Below are 25,290 nucleotides of genomic sequence, written 5' to 3'. Positions count from 1 at the left end.
GCAGTCAGCTAGCCAGCCTTTCAGCTAGCCAGTCAGCCAGCTAGCCAAGCAGTCAGCTAGCCAGCCTTTCAGCTAGCCAGTCAGCCAGCTAGCCAAGCAGTCAGCTAGCCAGCCTTTCAGCTAGCCAGTCAGCCAGCCTTTCAGCTAGCCAGTCAGTCAACCAGTCAGCCAACTAGCCAGCGGGCTAATGGGTCTCTAGGGAGAGAGAAGGAGCCAGTGTCCCCGGCCTCAGTCGAGGGTTTTTTTGGCGGTCGCAGTGCAGTTTTGAGCGGGCGACTGGGAGCCATGGAGATATCCAGCCGGAACAGTTTAAAACCCCCAAAACGACGGGATTTAAATGCCGTTTATCAACAGCATAGCAACTACGGAGTTGTTGTCACTGTCGTCGACTGCTAGTTAGCTTCTGGCTGTTTGTTTTATCCACTTGGAAGGTTTAAAAGTAACTACTCTCATAACCTGTTAACTATTGACCACTTTTTAATTTTATAAAAAAATAGATATATTATATATATCTAGATATATTTGTATTTACCAAAATTGAGTACAGTTTACGTGTTTGTTTAATTTGAGCTAACTAGCTAGCTACATGAATTAACTTAAAGCTAACGTTAGCTAGTTAGCTAGTTTACAACAAAAGTGACTTAACCCTTTTTGTCTAACTGCATTGTTTTTCCAATTGTCTTCTCACAGATCAGTTTGAAACGCCAGACCCGTCAACCCGGTGAAATATCTGTGTTTCTACATCTGAAAGGGAGTATGGAGCACTGTCTCAGACCAGATGTCAATTTCCACAACCTCAAAGACCCGCAATATGGAGCTGGTCATGACAGCGGATACCTGGACAGCGGCTACAGCTCTAAGATTGAGAGCGGAGAGGATTTTGACCTCTCGAAGTGTTTATCTTCTGATGACGGTTATCACGAAACGCCTAAAGAGAACGTTTCACGGAAATGCGAACCTCTGTCACCCAGAAAGAACAGACGACAAGCGGGCGTCAGAAGTCCACGGAAAGACTTCCTGAAGGAGCAGCCGTTGAAGAACGGCTGGTGCGAAACGCCTAAAGTATCCAGGAGAGAGCCGTTGCTGAGAAGACGTCTCCTCGTGTCTAAAACTGCAGACGATACAGAAACGCCGCGCACTACAGGGACTGACTCGTCATCCAACGGGAGAACCGAACACGGCTCAACTGAGGTCTTTGACTCGCCGGGTGCCTTTACGATTGGCGCTTTGGCTTCAAGCACTTTAAAACCAGAAGACGTGCTTCTGTCCGGCAGGAAACTGCGCCTCCTCTTCTCTCTCGTAAAAACCTCGACACTCGAAGATGGCAAATGCAACATGGCCAACGTCACTCTCTTTGAGAGAAAGGCCTGTGCTACGCCGCTCTCAGATGCAGACCTGGAAGAGAGCGTCGGTCCCTCAGACCTCCTTACCACGGAGATGCTGGAGACCCCACGCTATAGCAGATTAACGCCCTCGGCCGAAGACGACTTCCAGACTCCGGTCAACAACGACGTAGCGGCTAACCTCTCGGACAGCCTGAGTGTCCTGAGCACCCCTGCTCCTAAATACCACTTTGACACCCCGTCCTCCACCCCTACTCGTAAACTCTATGACCGCTCTGTGTCTGAGGACAGCGGCTTCAGCTCCTTGGCTCTGGATAAATCCCAGGACTCCACGGTAGACAATGATGGTTCCTTCCAGGAGCTGCTGCTGTTGTCGTCAGGTAGCTCCAGGTGCAAGGAGACCCCCAGCAGGCTGGCTGAGACGATGAAGAGGAGGTAGGCTAGATGGCTTTTTGACTTCCATTGAACGCCCTAGAACAGTGTTTCTCATCGCCAATCCTTGGGTACCCTCAACAGTATATACAAATGTGTGCTGTTGGGGGGGGGGGGGGGGGGTTGAGAAAGTTGAGTTGTGAAACATTGCTGTAGAACGTTTTAGTGTTGTATGTTTATGGTGTTTTTGTAGCTAATAATTGTCATATTTAATCATTTTAGTTGTACTTGGTGTAATTCAGTTTGTTGCTTGCTTCCATTTTTTTTTTTGTGAAGTCGTTTATGATCATCAAAAATTATGATCATCAGGTCCAGACTGGAGCGCCAGCGTCGCCTCTCCACTCTCCGAGAGGGGGGTTCCCAGTCTGAGGGGGACCGGGACGTGAGGAACCTGGCAGGCCACAGAACTCATCGCAGAGAGAAGAAGAACCTCGTATCCCAGGAACATCTGGAGCGCAGCATCTTCAAGGAGGATGACGACAGTGACGTCTTCCCGGATGTGACGCCGCCGAAAACAACAACAACAACCACCGCTAAGCTAGAGGACCTGTCCTTCACGCCGGCCCTGCAGATGGTCCGGGCCCTGTCCCAGAGGACATCCAGGATGTTGCTGGAACGCACCAGTCTGGAGGAACTGCTGAGGGTCTCTGAGAAGGAGGCCTCCAGGACCACCATGCCCCTGGCTGGGCTGATCGGCAGGAAGATGGGCCTGGGGAAGGTAGACATCTTTACCGAGCTGAAGAGGAAGAACCTCAGACACATCCTGGCTAAGATTCTCAATCGGCTGTCCTCTGAAGATGTCTATAGGTGAGGATTTTAATACAGTACCTCCAGAAAGGACTCATACCCCTTCACTGATTCCACATTTTGTTGTGTTAACAGCCTGAATTAAAAAAAAAAAAATGGATTTAATGAATGTTTTTGTTCCCTTACAATACACCATAATGACAGTGAAAACATGTTTTTTTTTTTTTAAATAGAAATTGTAGCAAATTTATTGAGAATTTTGGTCGGACGGCCAGCTCTAGACAGAGTCCGGGTAGTTCAGATATAACCTGTCAACTCTGATATAACCTGTCAACTCTGGGACCCTCATATAGACGGGTGTGTTTCTCTCTCTCTAAAATCAATGTCCAAACTGTTGAATTGGATACAGGTGGGACTCCAATCGGGTTGTAGCGACACCTCGCGGATGATCGAAGGAAATCGGGATGCACCCGAGCCCATTTTGGAGTGTCGTAACAAAGGGCTCTGAATACTTATCTAAATAAGACTTCTGTATTTCATTTTGATAAAAATGACGGATTCAAAACATGTTTTCAACTTTTTTTATTTATTTTATTTTTGACCTTTATTTAACCAGGTAGGCTAGTTGAGAACACCTTTTATTTAACCAGGTAGGCTAGTTGAGAACACCTTTATTTAACCAGGTAGGCTAGTTGAGAACACCTTTTATTTAACCAGGTAGGCTAGTTGAGAACACCTTTATTTAACCAGGTAGGCTAGTTGAGAACACCTTTTATTTAACCAGGTAGGCTAGTTGAGAACACCTTTATTTAACCAGGTAGGCTAGTTGAGAACACCTTTATTTAACCAGGTAGACTAGTTGAGAACACCTTTTATTTAACCAGGTAGGCTAGTTGAGAACACCTTTTATTTAACCAGGTAGGCTAGTTGAGAACACCTTTATTTAACCAGGTAGGCTAGTTGAGAACACCTTTTATTTAACCAGGTAGGCCAGTTGAGAACACCTTTATTTAACCAGGTAGGCTAGTTGAGAACACCTTTATTTAACCAGGTAGGCTAGTTGAGAACAAGTTCTCATTTGGAACTGAGACCTGGCCAAGATAAAGCATAGCAGTGTGAACAGACAACAACACAGAGTTACACATGGAGTAAACAATTAACAAGTCAATAACACAGTAGAAAAAAAGGGGAGTCTATATACATTGTGTGAAAAAGGCATGAGAAGGTAGGCGAATAATTACAATTTTACAGATTAACACTGGAGTGATAAATGATCAGATGGTTATGTACAGGTAGAGATATTGGTGTGCAAAAGAGCAGAAAAGTAAATAAATAAAAACAGTATGGGGATGAGGTAGGTAAATTGGGTGGGCTATTTACCAATAGACTATGTACAGCTGCAGCGATCGGTTAGCTGCTCAGATAGCAGATGTTTGAAGTTGGTGAGGGAGATAAAAGTCTCCAACTTCAGCGATTTTTGCAATTCGTTCCAGTCACAGGCAGCAGAGAACTGGAACGAAAGGCGGCCAAATGAGGTGTTGGCTTTAGGGATGATCAGTGAGATACACCTGCTAGAGCGCGTGCTACGGGTGGGTGTTGCCATCGTGACCAGTGAACTGAGATAAGGCGGAGCTTTACCTAGCATGGACTTGTAGATGACCTGGAGCCAGTGGGTCTGGTGACGAATATGTAGCGAGGGCCAGCCGACTAGAGCATACAGGTCGCAGTGGTGGGTGGTATAAGGTGCTTTAGTAACAAAACGGATGGCACTGTGATAAACTGCATCCAGTTTGCTGAGTAGAGTGTTGGAAGCAATTTTGTAGATGACATCGCCGAAGTCGAGGATCGGTAGGATAGTTTTACTAGGGTAAGTTTGGCGGCGTGAGTGAAGGAGGCTTTGTTGCGGAATAGAAAGCCAACTCTAGATTTGATTTTAGATTGGAGATGTTTGAAATGAGTCTGGAAGGAGAGTACATTCTAGCCAGACACCTAGGTACTTATTGATGTCCACATATTCTAGGTCGGAACCATCCAGGGTGGTGATGCTAGTAGGGCGTGCAGGTGCAGGCAGCGAACGGTTGAACAGCATGCATTTGGTTTTACTAGCGTTTAAGAGCAGTTGGAGGCCACGGAAGGAGTGCTGTATGGCATTGAAGCTCGTTTGGAGGTTAGATGGCACAGTGTCCAAGGACGGGCCGGAAGTATACAGATTGGTGTCGTCTGCGTAGAGGTGGATCAGGGAATCACCCGCAGCAAGAGCGACATCATTGATATAACTTTGTCATTTTGTTGAGGGGTATTGTGTGAAAATGGGTGAGAAACAATACCATTTTGAATTCAGGGCTGTGAACACAACGAAACATGTGGAATAAGCCCAGGGCTATATGAATACTTTCTGAAATGTGTGTGTGTGTGTGTGTGTGTGTGTGTGTGTGTGTGTGTGTGTGTGTGTGTGTAAACACATATGTGTAATCAAAACGCTTGCTAGAACATTCTATTACCACGTCATTGTCATGACATTGTTGCGTGTGTTCGTTCTCCTGGTCTACAGGGTCGGTCAGGTGTCCCGGAGCTGGGATGAGATCATAGTTCAGAACAAGATGTCCAGCCGCAGGAGGAGACACTACCTGATGGACGTCAAGGCCTCTCTGGAGGTGAGGTTGTCTCCTGTAACCGTGATTCAGCATTGATCTAGAAAAGCATTTTGTCTGGGGCCACTATTATTAGTGTCTCAGTAGGAGTGCTGATCTAGGATCAGGTCCCGTCTGTCCATGTAGTCTTATTCATTAGGATCTAGGATCAGGTCCATGAGTCTTATTCATCATGATCTAGGATCAGGTCCCGTCTGTCCATGTAGTCTTATTCATTAGGATCTAGGATCAGGTCCATGTAGTCTTATTCATTATGATCTAGGATCAGGTCCATGAGTCTTATTCATTAGGATCTAGGATCAGGCCCATGTAGTCTTATTCATTAGGATCTAGGATCAGGTCCATGAGTCTTATTCATCATGATCTAGGGTCAGGTCCCGTCTGTCCATGTAGTCTTATTCATTAGGATCTAGGATCAGGTCCATGAGTCTTATTCATTAGGATCTAGGATCAGGTCCCATCTGTCCATGTAGTCTTATTCATTAGGATCTAGGATCAGGTCCCATCTGTCTATGTAGTCTTATTCATTAGGATCTAGGATCAGGTCCCGTCTGTCCATGTAGTCTTATTCATTAGGATCTAGGATCAGGTCCATGAGTCTTATTCATTAGGATCTAGGATCAGGCCCATGTAGTCTTATTCATTGGGATCTAGGATCAGGTCCCATCTGTCCATGAAGTCTTCGTCATTAGGGTCTAGGATCAGGTCCGCGTGGGGTCTAGGATCAGGTCCGCGTGGGGTCTAGGATCAGGTCCGCGTGGGGTCTAGGATCAGGTCCGCGTGGGGTCTAGGATCAGGTCCGCGTGGGGTCTAGGATCAGGTCCGCGTGGGGTCTAGGATCAGGTCCATGTTGCCAGTAGGGTCTAGGATCAGGTCCGTGGAGGGTCTAGGATCAGGTCCGTTCAGGGTCTAGGATCAGGTCCGTTCAGGGTCTAGGATCAGGTCCGTTCAGGGTCTAGGATCAGGTCCGTTCAGGGTCTAGGATCAGGTCCGTTCAGGGTCTAGGATCAGGTCCGTTCAGGGTCTAGGATCAGGTCCGCGTAGGGTCTAGGATCAGGTCCGCGTAGGGTCTAGGATCAGGTCCGCGTAGGGTCTAGGATCAGGTCCGCGTAGGGTCTAGGATCAGGTCCGTGTAGGGTCTAGGATCAGGTCCGTGTCGTCTTATTCAGTAGGGTCTAAAGGACAAACTGATCCTAGATAACCACTCCTACTGACTGGAGCTGTATTCATAAAGAGGCTCAGATGTTCTATATATTTATAATACAGGGCTACTTTCACCAACACTGTTCATTCTGTGTGTGTGTGTGTGTGTGTGTGTGTGTGTGTGTGTGTGTGCGCAGCTTGGCAGTGCAGTCCATGTCCCTGATGCAGAGACCAGGTTGACCCTGCCGAGCCGGTCTGTCCTGAAGTCAGTCCAGGCCCAGTCCAGGACCCCCAGTACCAGCATCCGCGGTACCCCCCAGTCAGGAACGGGCACTTCAACCCCCGTCCAGCACAACTCAGCCAGCAAACAGGACCTGTTCATACAGGTGAGTCCCCTGTGTCATGTTATGTGGCCCTACGTTTCAGGTATATTTAATAAAAAATAAGACATTAGTTTATGGCCGCGATGAATTAAAACAGCATTCGAAACACACATCCAACTAACGTCGCTATTTTAATGATGCCTCGTTGCTGTAAGTTTATCAAATCAGCCAAATGTGGATCCTTCCCTGTAGACAAGGACACTAGGTCTGTTGTAGTGGATCCCTCCCTGTAGACAAGGACACTAGCTCTGTTAGGTTGTGGGTCCCTCCATGGAGACAAGGACACTAGCTCTGTTGTAGTGGATCCCTCCCTGTAGACAAGGACACTAGCTCTGTTGTAGTGGATCCTTCCCTGTAGACAAGGACACTAGGTCTGTTGTAGTGGATCCCTCCCTGTAGACAAGGACACTAGCTCTGTTAGGTTGTGGGTCCCTCCATGGAGACAAGGACACTAGCTCTGTTGTAGTGGATCCCTCCCTGTAGACAAGGACACTAGCTCTGTTGTACTGGATCCTTCCCTGTAGACAAGGACACTAGCTCTGTTAGGTTGTGGATCCTTCCCTGTAGACAAGGACACTCGCTCTGTTAGGTTGTGGATCCTTCCCTGTAGACAAGGACACTAGCTCTGTTAGGTTGTGGATCCTTCCCTGTAGACAAGGACACTAGCTCTTTTAGGTTGTGGATCCTTCCCTGTAGACAAGGACACTAGGTCTGTTGTAGTGGATCCCTCCCTGTAGACAAGGACACTAGCTCTGTTAGGTTGTGGATCCCTTCCTGTAGACAAGGACACTAGCTCTGTTAGGTTGTGGATCCCTCCCTGTAGACAAGGACACTCGCTCTGTTAGGACACTCGCTCTGTTAGGACACTCGCTCTGTTAGGACACTCGCTCTGTTAGGACACTCGCTCTGTTAGGTTGTGGATCCTTCCCTGTAGACAAGGACACTAGCTCTGTTAGGTTGTGGATCCCTCCCTGTAGACAAGGACACTAGCTCTGTTAGGACACTAGCTCTGTTAGGACACTCGCTCTAATCTCTGTTTTTATATTGTGTTTTCCGTCCTCCTAGGTGGCCAAAACCCTCTTCACCGACGAATGTCTGAAGCCCTGCCCTCGGTGCCGGCACCCTGCTCGGTGTCACTCGGTGAAGATGGAGGCCGTGTGTAGCAGCGTTGACTGTGGATTCCGGTTCTGTACCGGCTGCCTTTGTGCCTTCCACGGATCCAGAGAATGCGCCAGCCTGTCGGCCAAGAGACGCAGCAAGATGGACGTTCTTCCCGGGAGCGCTCGGAGCAAACGCAATGTCAGGAGATTGTGAATGTGTTTTTTAAAATTAATTTTTTATGTTTAGTTGTTTTGCAATTATTTGTACTTCCTGTCCCCTTTTTTAAAATGTGTTTAGCTTGGATATGTTTTTAATTATGGGTCTGAGAGGAGCTGAGAGAGGAGAATCAATCAGAGATGAAATGGCTGCTGAATGCTGGGCTCCTCCATTGACGTTACCATGTTGTTTTCTCTTCTCAACTGAATTTCCATGGTTTTTATATGAATGTTTCTGTACATTGTCTACATTTGCACATTTATTTTAATAAAGTTGTACTTTTTACATATTTTATTTGCCGTTGTCTCATAGGCATGTGAACAGGGACAAATCGTACTACACCGGCTCCGACGCTCGCCTTGTGTGGCAGGGCTTGCGGACCACAAAGGGAGGCCCAGCCGCGAGCTGCCCAGTGACACGAGCCTAAATCAGACGAGCTAAATCACTTCTATGCTCGGCTTCGAGGCAGGCAACACTGAGGCATGCATGAGAGCATCAGCTGTTCCGGACGACTGTGTGATCACGCTCTCCGTAGCCCGACGTGAGTAAGACCTTTTAAACAGGTCAACATTCACACGGCTGCGGGGCCAGATGGATTACCAGGACGTGTGCTCCGGGCATGTGCTGATCAACTGGCAGGTGTCTTCACTGACATTTTCAACATGTCCCTGATTGAGTCTGTAATACCAACATGTTTCAAGCAGACCACCATAGTCCCTGTGCCCAAGAACACTGATTACTGACCCGTAGCGCTCACGTCCGTAGCTATGAAGTGCTTTGAAAGGCTAGTCAAGGCTCACATCAACAGCATCCTCCCAGAAACCCTAGACCCACTCCAACTTGCATACCGCCCAAACAGATCCACAGATGATGCAATCTCTATTGCACTACACACTGCCCTTTCCCACCTGGACAAAAGTAACACCTATATGAGAATGCTGTTCATTGACTACAGCTCAGCGTTCAACACCATAGTGCCCTCAAAGGTCATCACTAAGCTAAGGACCCTGGGACTAAACACCTCCCTCTGCAACTGGACCCTGGGACTAAACACCTCCCTCTGCAACTGGACCCTGGACTTCCTGATGCCCCCCCCCCCCCTCCCCCAGGTGGTGAGGGTAGGTAACAACACATCCACCACGCTGATCCTCAACACAGGGGCCCCTCAGGGGTGTGTGCTCAGTCCCCTCCTGTACTCCCTGTTCACTCATGATTGTGTGGCCAGGCACGACTCCAACACCATCATTAAGTTTGCCGATGACACAACAGTGGTAGGCCTGATCACAGACAACGATGAGACAGCCTATAGGGAGGAGGTCAGAGACCTGGCCGTGTGGTGCCAGAATAACAACCTCTCCCTCAATGTAATCGAGACAAAGGAGATGATTGTGGACTACAGGAAAAGGAGGGCCGAGCACTCCCCCATTCTCATCGCCGGGGCTGCAGTGGAGCAGGTTGAGAGCTTCAAGTTCCTAGGTATCCACATCACCAACAAACTAGAATGGTCCAAACAAACCAAGACAGTCGTGAAGAGGGCACGACAAAACCTATTTCCTCTCAGGAAACTAAAAAGATTTGACATGGGTCCCGAGATCCTCAAAAGGTTCTACAGTTGCATCACTGCCTGGTACGGCAATTGCTCGGCCTCTGACCGCAAGGCACTACAGAGGGTAGTGTGTACGGCCCAGTACATCACTGGGGCCAAGCTTCCTGCCATCAAGGACCTCTACACCAGGTGGTGTCAGAGGAAGGCCCTACAAATTGTCAAAGACCCCAGTCATAGACTGTTCTCTCTACTACCACATGGCAAGCGGTACCAGAGTGCCAAGTCTAGGACAAAAGGGCTTCTCAACAGTTTTAACCCCCAAGCCATCAGACTCCTCAATGGGTAATCACATGGCTACCCGGACTATTTGCATTGTGTGCCCCAACCCCTTTTTTACTCTGCTGCTACTCTCTGTTTATCATATATGCATTGTCACTTTAACTATACATTCATGTACATACTACCTCAATTGGCCCGACCAACCGGTGCTCCCACACATTGGCTAGCCGGACTATCTGCATTGTGTCCCACCACCCACCAACCCCTCTTTTTACGCTGCTGCTACTCTCTGTTTATCATATATGCACTGTCACTTTAATCATATCTACATACTACCTCAATCAGCCTAACTAACAGGTGTCTGTATAGAGCCTCTCAACTGTATATATGTACATGCTACCTCCAATCAGCCCGACTAACCGGTGTCTGTATATAGCCTCTCTACTGTATATAGCCTCTCTACTGTATATAGCCTCTCTACTGTATATAGCCTCTACTGTATGTAGCCTCTCTACTGTATATAGCCTCTCTACTGTATATAGCCTCTCTACTGTATATAGCCTCTCTCCTGTATATAGCCTCTCTCCTGTATATAGCCTCTCTACTGTATATAGCCTCTCTACTGTATATAGCCTCTCTACTGTATATAGCCTCTCTACTGTATATAACCTGTCTTTTTACTATTGTTTTATTTCTTTACCTACCTAATATTATTTTTTGTTTGCACTATTGGTTAGAGCCTGTAAGTAAGCTACACCTGTTGTATTCGGTAAATAAACTTGGTCAAATCAATGTGTTTTGTATAACACCGCTGTTTCGAAATATTTATTTTTGTCGTTATGGCGCCCTCTACTGGTTGTCGTTCACTTGACTCGCACGCACTGAGAAAGTACCACGGTCTATTTCCTCTCTGAAATAGAATACATGTCGGTGTGCATAGTAGCGTGCTATGGTTAATCATCTCTACTTTACAATGAGAAGACTGAATAAAATGCAATATATTTAGTAGTTTTAAAACTGGATAAACTAGCACTCCAGTTATTGTTTCCTCAGCGTCACGACTTTTACTGCTCCCTTCTTCTGCAATGTGATTGAGTTCATTTCCATAGCAACCCCTCTGTCGGTAATTACACACTGAACGGTCTGGTGACGGCGGGTCAGAGGTGTTCAGGGTTTAGGTATAGAGCCCCCTGGCTGAGGTTTCTGGGTGAATTATAACTAAGGACAACTGAAGTACATAAAAGTGAAGAATGCTGGGGAAGATTACAACAGGTGAGTTCCGGGAATTCAAGAACAGCTGAATTAAAACTCAGCGGTGAGAGAACTTTCACCGTTAAAAACAACTAGGAACTTTCAATGCGTTCAAGACAACTAAGAACTGGGGGTGAACGCTTTGTGACTGGGGAAAATCGTTTTGAACGGTCATCCAACTCGGAATTTCAAGTCGGGAACTAGGGCCTCTTTCTTGAGCTCTGAGTTCAAGATCCCCGACGTCATGATTTGAGCTCGTTTCCTGAGTTTTCGGTTGTCTTGGACGCTTTGGAATTCGGGGATTTCCGAGTTCCCAGTTTATCTGAAGGTGGCATCAGTTGTCTTAAATTTTATTTTAATTTTTCTTCCATAGATCCACCTTACCTTACCATCGATAATTTTGTGAGTAACCCATTTATAAAAAATATATATATTTTTTAAAAACGAATGCCTTTTTCTAAACGTTTCAACATGTCACATTATAGACTACTGTACTGTTATTTGAACAACTTTTAATATGACTTTATGGTTCTGTCAAGGGATTTAAAGTGAATGCTGTAGCCCCCCCCCCCCCCATATCAACACATTGAAAACGAATTAACCGATGTCTTCTGTTCGATGTCCACAGGAGGACTGTCTGGCTTCTGATGATGTTCTGGTGCACTTCTTTAACTGCTTCCTCAGTCTACCTGTAAACATCCGGTCACATTTCTACTTTGCCATATTATTTACTTTATTCAGTAACAAAAGTGTTATTTTCACTGTGGGATGAATGCCAGAACTTTTGTAAAGCACAACGATGTTGGAAATTGTTATGCTTGTGGATTTGTCTTGATTTCACCTTTCCTCAAACGGTTGATCAGATTTTAAGATAATTTACTAATTACATGGGCTACTCTTTCTCTGTATCTATTCTGTCAGATTCTGAGAAAATAATGTCCCATATGTCCTGGTTTCCTTCCAACCCAGTCGTTCCCTGAGTGTGTACAGTACAACCAGGCGACTGGTGTGTTTGAGGTGGTCAGTGATGCAGCGGAGGCTCTGTCTAGGAGGATCAGGTCAGCCCTGCAGTACTTTAAATCACAACCTCTCACGGACCCAACAGAGCTGACTGCTAGACCTGTGGTGGACAACCACTACACTGTTCTGGTCAGTTCACATTCTCCTGTTCCTTTATAGAATGTCATCTTGATATAGAATACTGCATTGTGGGTGGGGGGGGGGGGCTTCCAAGTGATTAATTCACTGTACTGTTTTAACACCTATGGTATATTGTTCAATTGACAAATCAACTTTGATTTTGATTTGCCAACCACTACATTGCCCTCATAAGTTTTAATCAAACTAAAGAGGATTGCTTTAAAAAAAAAAAAAATTCAAGTATTTTCAAGTTTCTCATCAGATTAGTTGGTTGATTTAATGATATGGAGTTTTATGAAATCAGACACCTGTGTGTGTGTGTGACATCATCTAAATTAGAATAATAATCATTGTCTTAACAGTGCTTGGACAGAGAACAGGGAGTGGAGTGGATCCTAAAAGAAAGACTACCCTTGTTTATTGAAAGTGACTGCTACTTCGAGTACAGGTAATCCCCAATGTTTTATTACTGTGGGTCAGAAGTAGACCTATAGGTTGGGAGGAAGTAGACCTATAGGTTGGGCCAGAAGTAGACCTATAGGTTGGGTCAGAAGTAGACCTATAGGTTGGGTCAGAAGTAGACCTATAGGTTGGGTAGAAGTAGACCTATAGGTTGGGTAGAAGTAGACCTATAGGTTGGGTCAGAAGTAGACCTATAGGTTGGGTCAGAAGTAGACCTATAGGTTGGGTCAGAAGTAGACCTATAGGTTGGGTAGAAGTAGACCTATAGGTTGGGTCAGAAGTAGACCTATAGGTTGGGTAGAAGTAGACCTATAGGTTGGGTAGAAGTAGACCTATAGGTTGGGTCAGAAGTAGACCTATAGGTTGGGTAGAAGTAGACCTATAGGTTGGGTAGAAGTAGACCTATAGGTTGGGTCAGAAGTAGACCTATAGGTTGGGTCAGAAGTAGACCTATAGGTTGGGTAGAAGTAGACCTATAGGTTGGGTCAGAAGTAGACCAACAGGGGTCATACCACCTGTTGATGCATGTCTTGATATCAACACTGCCCTTTATCCTGATCCATGTCTGTCCTGACTTCATCAATCACATTGATTTTTGAATCAAATTTATTTATAAAGCCATTCTTACATTAGCCGATGTCACAAAGTGCTGTTCAGAAACCCAGACTAAAACCCCAAACAGCAAGGAATGCAGATGTAGAAGCACGGCTAGGAAAAACTCCCTAGAAAGGCCAGAACCTAGGAAGAAACCTAGAGAGGAACCAGGCTATGAGGGGTGGCCAGTCCTCTTCTGTCTGTGCCGGGTGGAGATTATAACAGAACATGGCCAAGATGTTCAAATGTCCAGCATGGTCAAATAATAATAATCACAGTGGTTGTAGAGGGTGCAACAGGTCAGCACCTCAGGAGTAAATGTCAGTTGGCTTTCATAGCCGATCATTCAGAGTATCTCTACTGCTCCTGCTGTCTCTAGAGAGTTGAAAACAGCAGGTCTGGGACAGGTAGCACGTCCGGTCAGGGTTCTATAGCCACAGGCAGAACAGTTGAAACTGGAGAAGCAGCACGGCCAGGTGGACTGGGGACAACAAGGAGTCATTAGGCCAGGTAGTCCTGAGGCATGGTCCTAAGGCTCAGGTCCTCCGAGAGAGAAAGCGAGAAAAGGAGAGAGAGAATTAGAGCATACTTAAATTCACACAGGACACCGGATAAGAAAGGAGAATTACTCCAGATATAACAGACTGACCCTTGCCCCCCGACACATAAACTATTGCAGCATAAATACTGGAGGCTAAGACAGGAGGGGTCAGGAGACACTGTGGCCCCATCCGAGGACACCCCTGGATAGGGCCAAACAGGCAGGATATAACCCCACCCACTTTGCCAAAGCACAGCCCCCACACCACTAGAAGGGATATCTTCAACCACCAACTTACCATCCTGAGACAAGGCCGAGTATAGCCCACAAAGATCTCCGCCACGGCACAACGCAAGGGGGGGCGCCAACCCAGACAGGAAGATCACGTCAGTGACTCAACCCACTCAAGTGACGCACCCCTCCTAGGGAAGGCATGGAAGAGCACCAGTAAGCCAGTGACTCAGCCCCTGTAATAGGGTGAGAGGCAGAGAATCCCAGTGGAGAGAGGGGAACCGGCCAGGCAGAGACAGCAAGGGCGGTTCATCGCTCCAGTGCCTTTCCGTTCACCTTCGCACCCCTGGGCCAGACTACATTCAATCATATGACCCACTGAAGAGATGAGTCTTCAGTAAACACTTAAAGGTTGAGACCGAGTCTGCGTCTCTCACATGGGTAGGCAGACCGTTCCATAAAAATGGAGCTCTATAGGAGAAAGCCCTGCCTCCAGCTGTTTGCTTAGAAATTCTAGGGACAATTAGGAGGCCTGCGTCTTGTGACTGTAGCGTACGTGTAGGTATGTACGGCAAGACCAAATCAGAAAGATAGGTAGGAGCAAGCCCATGTAATGCTTTGTAGGTTAGCAGTAAAACCTTGAAATCAGCCCCTGCCTTGTCTACTTCCACCCAACCTATAGGTCTACTTCCACCCAACCTATAGGTCTACTTCTACCCAACCTATAGGTCTACTTCTACCCAACCTATAGGTCTACTTCTACCCAAAATATAGGTCTACTTCCACCCAACCATTAGGTCTACTTCTACCCAACCTATAGGTCTACTTCTACCCAACCTATAGGTCTACTTCCATTCAACCTATAGGTCTACTTCCTGCAGCTCATGGATACCTAATCCCACAGCCATGTCACCATATACTGTACCTGTTGAGAGCAGGCGACTCTCTCTGACCCACACTACCCTTGCCTGTCACTCACCTAACGTTACACACCTGTATTGGCAGAGTGAAGGTAGACACCCTGGGACAGTGATAGAATAATACCTTACTCCAGGGACCACCATTCCATTCTATTCCATTCCATTCTATTCCATTCTACTCTATTCCATTCCATTATATTCCATTCTATTCCATTCTACTCTATTCCATTCCATTATATTACATTATATTCCATTCTATTCTATTCCATTATATTATATTCCATTATATTCTATTCCATTCCATTATATTCCATTCCATTCCATTCTATTCCATTCTACTCTATTCCATTCCATTATATTCTATTCCATTCCATTATATTCCATTATATTCCATTCCATTCTATTCCATTCTACTCTATTCCATTCCATTATATTCCATTCTATTCCATTCCATTATATTCCATTCCATTATATTCCATTATATTCCATTCCATTCTATTCCATTATATTCCATTATATTCCATTCCATTATATTCCATTCCATTATATTCCATTATATTCCATTCCATTCCATTCTATTATATTCCATTCCATTATATTCCATTCCATTCTATTATATTCCATTCCATTATATTCCATTCCATTCCATTCCATTCTATTATATTCCATTCCATTATATTCCATTCCATTATATTCCATTCCATTATATTCCATTCCATTCCATTCCATTATATTCCATTCCATTATATTCCATTCTATTCCATTATATTCCATTCCATTATATTCCATTCCATTATATTCCATTATATTCCATTCCATTATATTCCATTCCATTATATTCCATTCTATTCCATTATATTCCATTATATTCCATTCCATTATATTCCATTCCATTCTATTATATTCCATTCCATTCTATTATATTCCATTCCATTATATTCCATTCCATTCCATTATATTCCATTCCATTATATTCCATTCCATTCCATTATATTCCATTCTATTCCATTATATTCCATTCCATTATATTCCATTATATTCCATTCCATTATATTCCATTCCATTATATTCCATTCCATTATATTCCATTATATTCCATTCCATTATATTCCATTCTATTCCATTATATTCCATTCTATTCCATTCTATTAAATTATTTTCCATTCCATTCCATTATATGCCATTCCATTCTATTCTATTCCATTATATTCCATTCTATTCTATTCCAGTCCATTCCATTCCATTCCATTATATTCCATTCTATTCTATTCCAGTCCATTATATTCCATTCCATTATATTCCATTCCATTCCATTATATTCCATTCCATTATATTCCATTCCATTATATTCCATTCCATTATATTCCATTCCATTCCATTATATTCCATTCCATTATATTCCATTCCATTATATTCCATTCCATTATATTCCATTCCATTCTATTCCATTCCATTCCATTATATTTCATTCCATTCTATACTATTCCATTCCATTCCATTCTATTCTACTCTATTCCATTCCAATCCATTCTATTCCATTCCATTCCATTATATTCCATTTCATTCTATACTATTCCATTCCATTATATTCCATTCTATTCCATTCTATTCCATTCCATTATATTCCATTCCATTATATTCCATTCCATTATATTCTATTATATTCCATTATATTCCATTCTATTATATTCCATTCCATTCCATTCCATTATATTCCATTCCATTATATTCCATTCCATTCTATTATATTCCATTCCATTCTATTATATTCCATTATATTCCATTATATTCCATTATATTATATTCTATTCCATTCTATTCCATTCCATTATATTCCATTATATTCCATTCCATTATATTCCATTCCATTCCATTCTATTATATTCCATTATATTCCATTATATTCCATTCTATTCCATTCCATTATATTCCATTCCATTATATTCCATTCCATTATATTCCATTCCATTCCATTCTATTATATTCCATTATATTCCATTCCATTCTATTATATTCCATTCTATTCCATTATATTCCATTCCATTATATTCCATTATATTCCATTCCATTATATTCCATTATATTCCATTCCATTCTATTCCATTATATTCCATTCCATTCCATTATATTCCATTCCATTCCATTATATTCTATTCCAATCCAGTCCATTATATTCCATTCCATTATATTCCATTCCATTCCATTATATTCCATTCCATTATATTCCATTCTATTCCATTATATTCCATTCCATTATATTCCATTCCATTATATTCCATTCCATTATATTCCATTATATTCCATTCTACTCTATTCCATTCCATTCCATTATATTCCATTCTATACTATTCCATTCCATTCTATTATATTCTATTCCATTCTATTCCATTCCATTCTATTCCATTCCATTATATTCCATTCCATTCTATACTATTCCATTCCATTCTATTCCATTCCATTCCATTATATTCCATTATATTCCATTCTATTATATTCCATTACATTATATTCCATTCCATTCCATTATATTCCATTCCATTCTATTCCATTCCATTCCATTATATTCCATTATATTCCATTCCATTATATTCCATTCCATTCCATTCTATTCCATTATATTCCATTATATTCCATTCCATTCCATTATATTCCATTATATTCCATTATATTCCATTCCATTATATTCCATTCCATTCCATTCTATTCCATTATATTCCATTCCATTATATTCCATTCCATTCCATTCTATTCCATTATATTCCATTCTATTCCATTCTATTCCATTCCATTCTATTATATTCCATTCCATTATATTCCATTATATTCTATTCCATTATATTCCATTCCATTATATTCCATTATATTATATTCCATTCCATTCCATTATATTCCATTATATTCCATTATGTTCCATTATATTACATTCCATTCCATTATATTCCATTCTATTCCATTCCATTATATTCCATTCCATTCCATTCTATTCCATTATATTCCATTCTATTCCATTCCATTCTATTATATTCCATTCTATTCCATTATATTCCATTATATTCCATTCCATTCCATTCCATTATATTCCATTATATTCCATTCCATTATATTCCATTCCATTCCATTCTATTCCATTATATTCCATTCCATTATATTCCATTCCATTATATTCCATTCCATTATATTCCATTCCATTATATTCCATTCCATTATATTCCATTCCATTATATTCCATTCCATTATATTCCATTCTATACTATTCCATTCCATTCCATTATATTCCATTCTATACTATTCCATTCCATTCTATTCTATTCTATTCTATTATATTCTATTCTATTCCATTCATAGCTTTGTCTGACCCTCCATTCCTGCACTTTGTGACAAATGTTGTTTAAAAGGCTTTTATAAATAACGTTTTGATTGATTGATGTGTATTTGATGCTTGACGGTGTTTCCCAAGGTTAGCGAAGCTGCTCTCTCAGTGGGGCCCTCAGGGCTGGAACCAGAAGAGGGATGGTACCTCAGTCCAGCCCCCTGTCACCACAGAGCCTGTCTGTCCTTCCCCTGGGCCCGATGACAGAGAGACCCTGATGAAGGTCCTCTATGTGTCACTGGGACAGGTCAGCAGATCCTGCTTATTCACATAGATGGTATATCTCAGTATGATGTCAATATGGTTCAGTACAGCGGAGATGATATATCTCATTATGGTTCAGTACAGCGGAGATGATATATCTCAGTATGATGTCAATATGGTTCAGTACAGCGGAGATGATATATCTCAGTATGATGTCAATATGGTTCAGTACAGCGGAGATGATATATCTCAGCATGATGTCAATATGGTTCAGTACAGCGGAGATGATATATCTCAGCATGATGTCAATATGGTTCAGTACAGCGGAGATGATATATCTCAGTATGATGTCAATATGGTTCAGTACAGCGGAGATGATATATCTCATTATGGTTCAGTACAGCGGAGATGATATATCTCAGTATGATGTCAATATGGTTCAGTACAGCAGAGATGAAATATCAGTATGATGTCAATATGGTTCAGTACAGCGGAGATGATATATCTCAGCATGATGTCAATATGGTTCAGTACAGCGGAGATGATTATTTGTCATAAATAAACACTTGTTTTGTGGTGTTGGTAAAACAGTAGTTTACTTTATATACTGTGTATGATCCAGGTATTTCTCTGTCTCTGTCACCCCAGGCAACACTTCCCTGTAGTCACACTGGGTGTGTTTGTGTTCTTTGTGTGTCTGCAGGCCTCGGTAACAGACATGTTGACAACGGCTAAGGACAAGGACAAGCGGCTGCCTGTCTGTACCCGGTCTGTGAGAACCCCGGTGTGCTCTCTGGGCCGGGAAGGACAGAGGGGTCCGGCCTCAGCCTGCTTCTCCTGCATCCCTGACTCAGAGTCCTACGCCCTGTCGTCCTCACTCCTCGTCTCCTTTCCTCTCTCCTCTTCGCTCCCGGACTGTCCTCTCTGCTCTTCACTTCTAGACTGGGACAAGAGACGGGGAGACCACAGCGCAGAGCAGGAGATGAAAGTCTACCTCACAGAGACAGAGGCAAAGACAGAGATAGAGGCAGGAACTACAGATGAGGATAACGGGGACCCCAAGCCCCAGAGTCCCGCCTGTTCTACCACTGATGAGGAGACGGGTGGTCCCCACACAGAGAGCCCCTGTGAGGGAGGTCCAGCCACCAGCCACAGCAGACTGAAGGAGCAGCAGGAGGAGGTTGGAGGGTCAGAGGAGGAGAATGACCATGACCTTGAGTTCTATGATGTCACTGCTAGTATCCATGGTGATAGACAGGGCCTTGGTGACTTTAAGGACTTCTTAAAGGGAACAGTAGGAGAGAAGCTTTTGCGTCTGTGGATGGATATAGAGAGACTGAAGACCCTACAGGACGACAGGAGGAGAATCAGGTATTCATGAACACATTCAGTACTTCATATACACATTCAGTACTTCATATACACATTCAGTACTTCATATACACATTCAGTACTTCATATACACATTCAGTACTTCATATACACATTCAGTACTTCATATATACATTCAGTACTTCATATATACATTCAGTACTTCATATATACATTCAGTACTTCATATACACATTCAGTACTTCATATACACATTCAGTACTTCATATACACATTTAGTACTTCCTTAAAGGTCCAATGCAGCAGTTTTTATCTCAATATCAAATCACATTTCTGGGTAACAATGAAGTACCTTACTGTGATTGTTTTCAATTAAAATGGTCAAAATGAAACAAATGTATCTTCTTAGCAAAAGGCAATTTCTCAAGTCAAAATGTTGCTCGGATTGTCTGGGAGTGGCCTGAGTGGGGGGGGGGGGGGGGGGGACAGAACATTTTCTCTTATTGGCAGAGAGGTTTGGAACTCTCTTTCTTATTGGTCTATTAACTAATTCACTGCACGGTGATGTCACCATGGAAGGCCAAAACTCCATCCCACCAAAACAGGCTGACATTTCAAAGCTCATAGTGTGAAAATATATATAAAACACAGTAATTTCGTTGTTTTGACTGCACTGGGCCTTTAACCCATAACTCCTAACCTTCACCTTAACCCTGACCCCAACCCTTAACCCATAACTCCTAACCTTCACCTAAATCCTGAACCCTGACCCCAACCCTTAACACATAACTCCTAACCTTCACCTGAACCCTGACCCCAACCCTTAACCCATAACTCCTAATCTTCACCTGAACCCTGACCCCAACTCTTAACGCTAACCCCAACCCTTAACCCATAACTCCTAACCTTCACCTTAACCCTGACCCCAACCCTGACCCCAACCCTTAACCCATACCTCCTAACCTTCACCTGAACCCAACCCTGACCCCAAACCTTAACACATAACTCCTAACCTTCACCTTAATCCTGATCCCTAACCCATAACTCCTAACCTTCACCTGAACCCTGACCCCAACCCTTAACCCATAACTCTGACTCTTAACCTAAGCCATAACCCTAACCCCAACCCTGACCCCAACCCTTAACCCCATAACTCCTAACCTTCACCTTAACCCTGACCCCAACCCTTAACCCATAACTCTGACTCTTAACCTAAGCCATAACCCTAACCTCAACCCTAACCCTTCATTGAAGTATAGAACCTGAGATGACAATGAGCCTTCCTCTTAACCAATGACGTGGACAGAACCATCTTCAGTGATTGATTTATTAATTGTTTCAGGCATTTGGTCCAGATGCGTAGCTGCTACCTGCTGACCGGTGGCCAGAGCAGTCTGAATGGTGAGCTGTTAACCAGACTGGGTCTTTCTACCTCCCCCTGCTGGAGAGAGGACAGACTGCAGAGAGTTCAGCCCCGTGTCACTGAGGCACTGCTCTGCTACTGGTGAGGCACTGCTCTGCTACTGGTGAGACAGACAGACTGAGGTCATCCACACCAGGGGTTTTTAAACCTCTCCTCGGGGACCCCCAGACGTTCCACGTTTTTTAAACTACTCCAGAGCCCTCCGATTTAACATTGTGATCATGTTTATATACTGTTTTACCCACTTCGTATGTATAAACTGTATTCTAGTCAAGGCCCATCCTGTATAACTACTGTCTATACACCCCATCCTGTATAACTACTGTCTATACACACCATCCTATATAACTACTGTCTATACACACCATCCTATATAACTACTGTCTATACACACCATCCTATATAACTACTGTCTATACACACCATCCTATATAACTACTGTCTATACACACCATCCTATATAACTACTGTCTATACACACCATCCTATATAACTACTGTCTATACTGTCTATACACACCATCCTATATAACTACTGTCTATACACACCATCCTATATAACTACTGTCTATACACACCATCCTATATAACTACTGTCTATACTGTCTATACACACCATCCTATATAACTACTGTCTATACTGTCTATACAAACCATCCTGTATAACTACTGTCTATACACCCCATCCTATATAACTACTGTCTATACACACCATCCTGTATAACTACTGTCTATACACACCATCCTATATAACTACTGTCTATACACACCATCCTATATAACTACTGTCTATACACCCCATCCTCTATAACTACTGTCTATACACACCATCCTCTATAACTACTGTCTATACACACCATCCTATATAACTACTGTCTACACACACCCTCCTATATAACTACTGTCTATACACACCATCCTCTATAACTACTGTCTATACACACCATCCTATATAACTACTGTCTACACACACCCTCCTATATAACTACTGTCTATACACACCATCCTATATAACTACTGTCTATACACACCATTCAATATAACTACTGTCTATACACACCATCCTATATAACTACTGTCTATACACACCATCCTATATAACTACTGTCTATACACCCCATCCTATATAACTACTGTCTATACACACCATCCTGTATAACTACTGTCTATACACACCATTCAATATAACTACTGTCTATACACACCATCCTATATAACTACTGTCTATACACACCATATACACACCATCCTATATAACTACTGTCTATACACCCCATCCTATATAACTACTGTCTATACACACCATCCTGTATAACTACTGTCTATACACACCATCCTGTATAACTACTGTCTATACACACCATCCTATATAACTACTGTCTATACACACCATCCTATATAACTACTGTCTATACACCCCATCCTATATAACTACTGTCTATACACCCCATCCTATATAACTACTGTCTATACACACCATCCTGTATAACTACTGTCTATACACACCATCCTATATAACTACTGTCTATACACACCATCCTATATAACTACTGTCTATACACACCATCCTATATAACTACTGTCTATACACACCATCCTATATAACTACTGTCTATACACACCATCCTGTATAACTACTGTCTATACACACCATCCTGTATAACTACTGTCTATATACACCATCCTATATAACTACTGTCTATATACACCATCCTATATAACTACTGTCTATACACCCCATCCTATATAACTACTGTCTATACACACCATCCTGTATAACTACTGTCTATACACACCATCCTATATAACTACTGTCTATACACACCATCCTATATAACTACTGTCTATACACACCATCCTATATAACTACTGTCTATACACACCATCCTATATAACTACTGTCTATACACACCATCCTCTATAACTACTGTCTATACACCCCATCCTCTATAACTACTGTCTATACACACCATCCTATATAACTACTGTCTATACACACCGTCCTATATAACTACTGTCTATATACACCATCCTATATAACTACTGTTAAAACACCATCCTATATAACTACTGTCTATACACACCATCCTATATAACTACTGTTAAAACACCATCCTATATAACTACTGTCTATACACACCATCCTATATAACTACTGTCTATACACACCATCCTCTATAACTACTGTCTATACTGTCTACACACACCATCCTATATAACTACTGTTAAAACACCATCCTATATAACTACTGTCTATACACACCATCCTATATAACTACTGTTAAAACACCATCCTATATAACTACTGTCTACACACACCATCCTATATAACTACTGTCTATACACACCATCCTCTATAACTACTGTCTATACTGTCTACACACACCATCCTATATAACTACTGTTAAAACACCATCCTATATAACTACTGTCTATACACACCATCCTATATATAACTACTGTCTATACACACCATCCTATATAACTACTGTCTACACACACCATCCTATATAACTACTGTCTATACACACCATCATTTATAACTACTGTCTATAAACACCATCCTTTATAACTACTGTCTATACTGTCTATACACACCATCCTTTATAACTACTGTCTATAAACACCATCCTCTATAACTACTGTCTATACACACCATCCTATATAACTACTGTCTATACTGTCTATACACACCATCCTATATAACTGTGACCTGAGCTATGATCACCTGGTCCATACTAGACTAGACTGTGACCTGAACTGTGATCACCTGGTCCGTACTAGACTAGACTGTGACCTGAACTACGATCACCTGGTCCATACTAGACTAGACTGTGACCTGAACTAGGATCACCTGGTCCGTACTAGACTAGACTGTGACCTGAACTGTGATCACCTGGTCCGTACTAGACTGTGACCTGAACTAGGATCACCTGGTCCATACTAGACTAGACTGTGACTTGAACTAGGATCACCTGGTCCGTACTAGACTAGACTGTGACCTGAACTGTGATCACCTGGTCCATACTAGACTAGACTGTGACCTGAACTGTGATCACCTGGTCCATACTAGACTGTGACCTGAACTGGGATCCCCTGGTCCATACTAGACTAGACTGTGACCTGAACTGTGATCACCTGGTCCATACTAGACTAGACTGTGACCTGAACTAGGATCACCTGGTCAGTACTAGACTGTGACCTGAAATGTGATCACCTGGTCCATACTAGACTGTGACCTGAAATGTGATCACCTGGTCCATACTAGACTAGACTGTGACCTGAACTAGGATCACCTGGTCAGTACTAGACTGTGACCTGAAATGTGATCACCTGGTCCATACTAGACTAGACTGTGACCTGAACTAGGATCACCTGGTCCGTACTAGGCTAGACTGTGACCTGAACTGTGATCACCTGGTCCGTACTAGGCTAGACTGTGACCTGAACTAGGATCACCTGGTTCATACTAGACTGTGACCTGAACTGTGATCACCTGGTCCATACTAGACTAGACTGTGACCTGAACTAGGATCACCTGGTCCGTACTAGACTAGACTGTGACCTGAACTGTGATCACCTGGTCCATACTAGACTGTGACCAGAACTAGGATCACCTGGTCCGTACTAGACTAGACTGTGACCTGAACTGTGATCACCTGGTCCATACTAGACTGTGACCAGAACTAGGATCACCTGGTCCGTACTAGACTAGACTGTGACCTGAACTGTGATCACCTGGTCCGTACTAGACTAGACTGTGACCTGAACTGTGATCACCTGGTCCGTACTAGACTGTGACCTGAACTAGGATCACCTGGTCCATACTAGACTAGACTGTGACCTGAACTGTGATCACCTGGTCCATACTAGACTAGACTGTGACCTGAACTAGGATCGCCTGGTCAGTACTAGACTAGACTGTGACCTGAACTGTGATCACCTGGTCCATACTAGACTGTGACCTGAACTAGGATCACCT

The 25,290-nt window shown here is 43.0% G+C and overlaps 2 protein-coding genes across 2 annotated transcripts in view; both read left to right on the top strand.

The window, feature by feature from the left end:
* The first annotated feature begins 696 nt into the window (after window positions 1–696).
* LOC139405620 (F-box only protein 43-like) lies at window positions 697–8,305 on the top strand. The gene is made up of 5 exons (XM_071148031.1): window positions 697–1,778; window positions 2,085–2,582; window positions 5,074–5,176; window positions 6,514–6,702; window positions 7,765–8,305. The coding sequence occupies exons 1-5, from the start codon at window positions 757–759 to the stop codon at window positions 8,011–8,013; spliced, it is 2,061 nt and encodes a 686-aa protein (XP_071004132.1). The 5' UTR covers window positions 697–756; the 3' UTR covers window positions 8,014–8,305.
* Window positions 8,306–8,466: 161 nt separating this feature from the next.
* LOC139405573 (regulator of G-protein signaling 22-like) overlaps window positions 8,467–25,290 on the top strand; it is a 54,840-nt gene continuing 38,016 nt past the window's right edge. The window contains exons 1-8 of the mRNA XM_071147985.1: window positions 8,467–8,557; window positions 11,466–11,494; window positions 11,721–11,783; window positions 12,062–12,241; window positions 12,595–12,680; window positions 18,438–18,597; window positions 19,258–19,925; window positions 21,229–21,390. Of these exons, the coding sequence (XP_071004086.1) occupies window positions 8,467–8,557; window positions 11,466–11,494; window positions 11,721–11,783; window positions 12,062–12,241; window positions 12,595–12,680; window positions 18,438–18,597; window positions 19,258–19,925; window positions 21,229–21,390 (1,439 nt within the window). The remainder of the gene's footprint in view (window positions 8,558–11,465; window positions 11,495–11,720; window positions 11,784–12,061; window positions 12,242–12,594; window positions 12,681–18,437; window positions 18,598–19,257; window positions 19,926–21,228; window positions 21,391–25,290) is intronic.

Source organism: Oncorhynchus clarkii, chromosome 3 (assembly GCF_045791955.1).
Source record: "Oncorhynchus clarkii lewisi isolate Uvic-CL-2024 chromosome 3, UVic_Ocla_1.0, whole genome shotgun sequence".
Taxonomy (NCBI): Eukaryota; Metazoa; Chordata; class Actinopteri; order Salmoniformes; family Salmonidae; genus Oncorhynchus; species Oncorhynchus clarkii.
Note: the sequence above shows the minus strand (reverse complement) of the source record. Positions and strands in the feature narration are given on the sequence as shown.

Coding starts and splice junctions, on each gene's coding strand:
- LOC139405620 (XM_071148031.1), top strand. CDS start 757: ATGGAGCACTGTCTCAGACCAGATGTCAATTTCCACAACCTCAAAGAC. Junction 2,583..5,073: donor TCCTCTGAAGATGTCTATAG/GTGAGGATTTTA, acceptor CCTGGTCTACAG/GGTCGGTCAGGTGTCCCGGA. Junction 5,177..6,513: donor ACGTCAAGGCCTCTCTGGAG/GTGAGGTTGTCT, acceptor GTGTGTGCGCAG/CTTGGCAGTGCAGTCCATGT.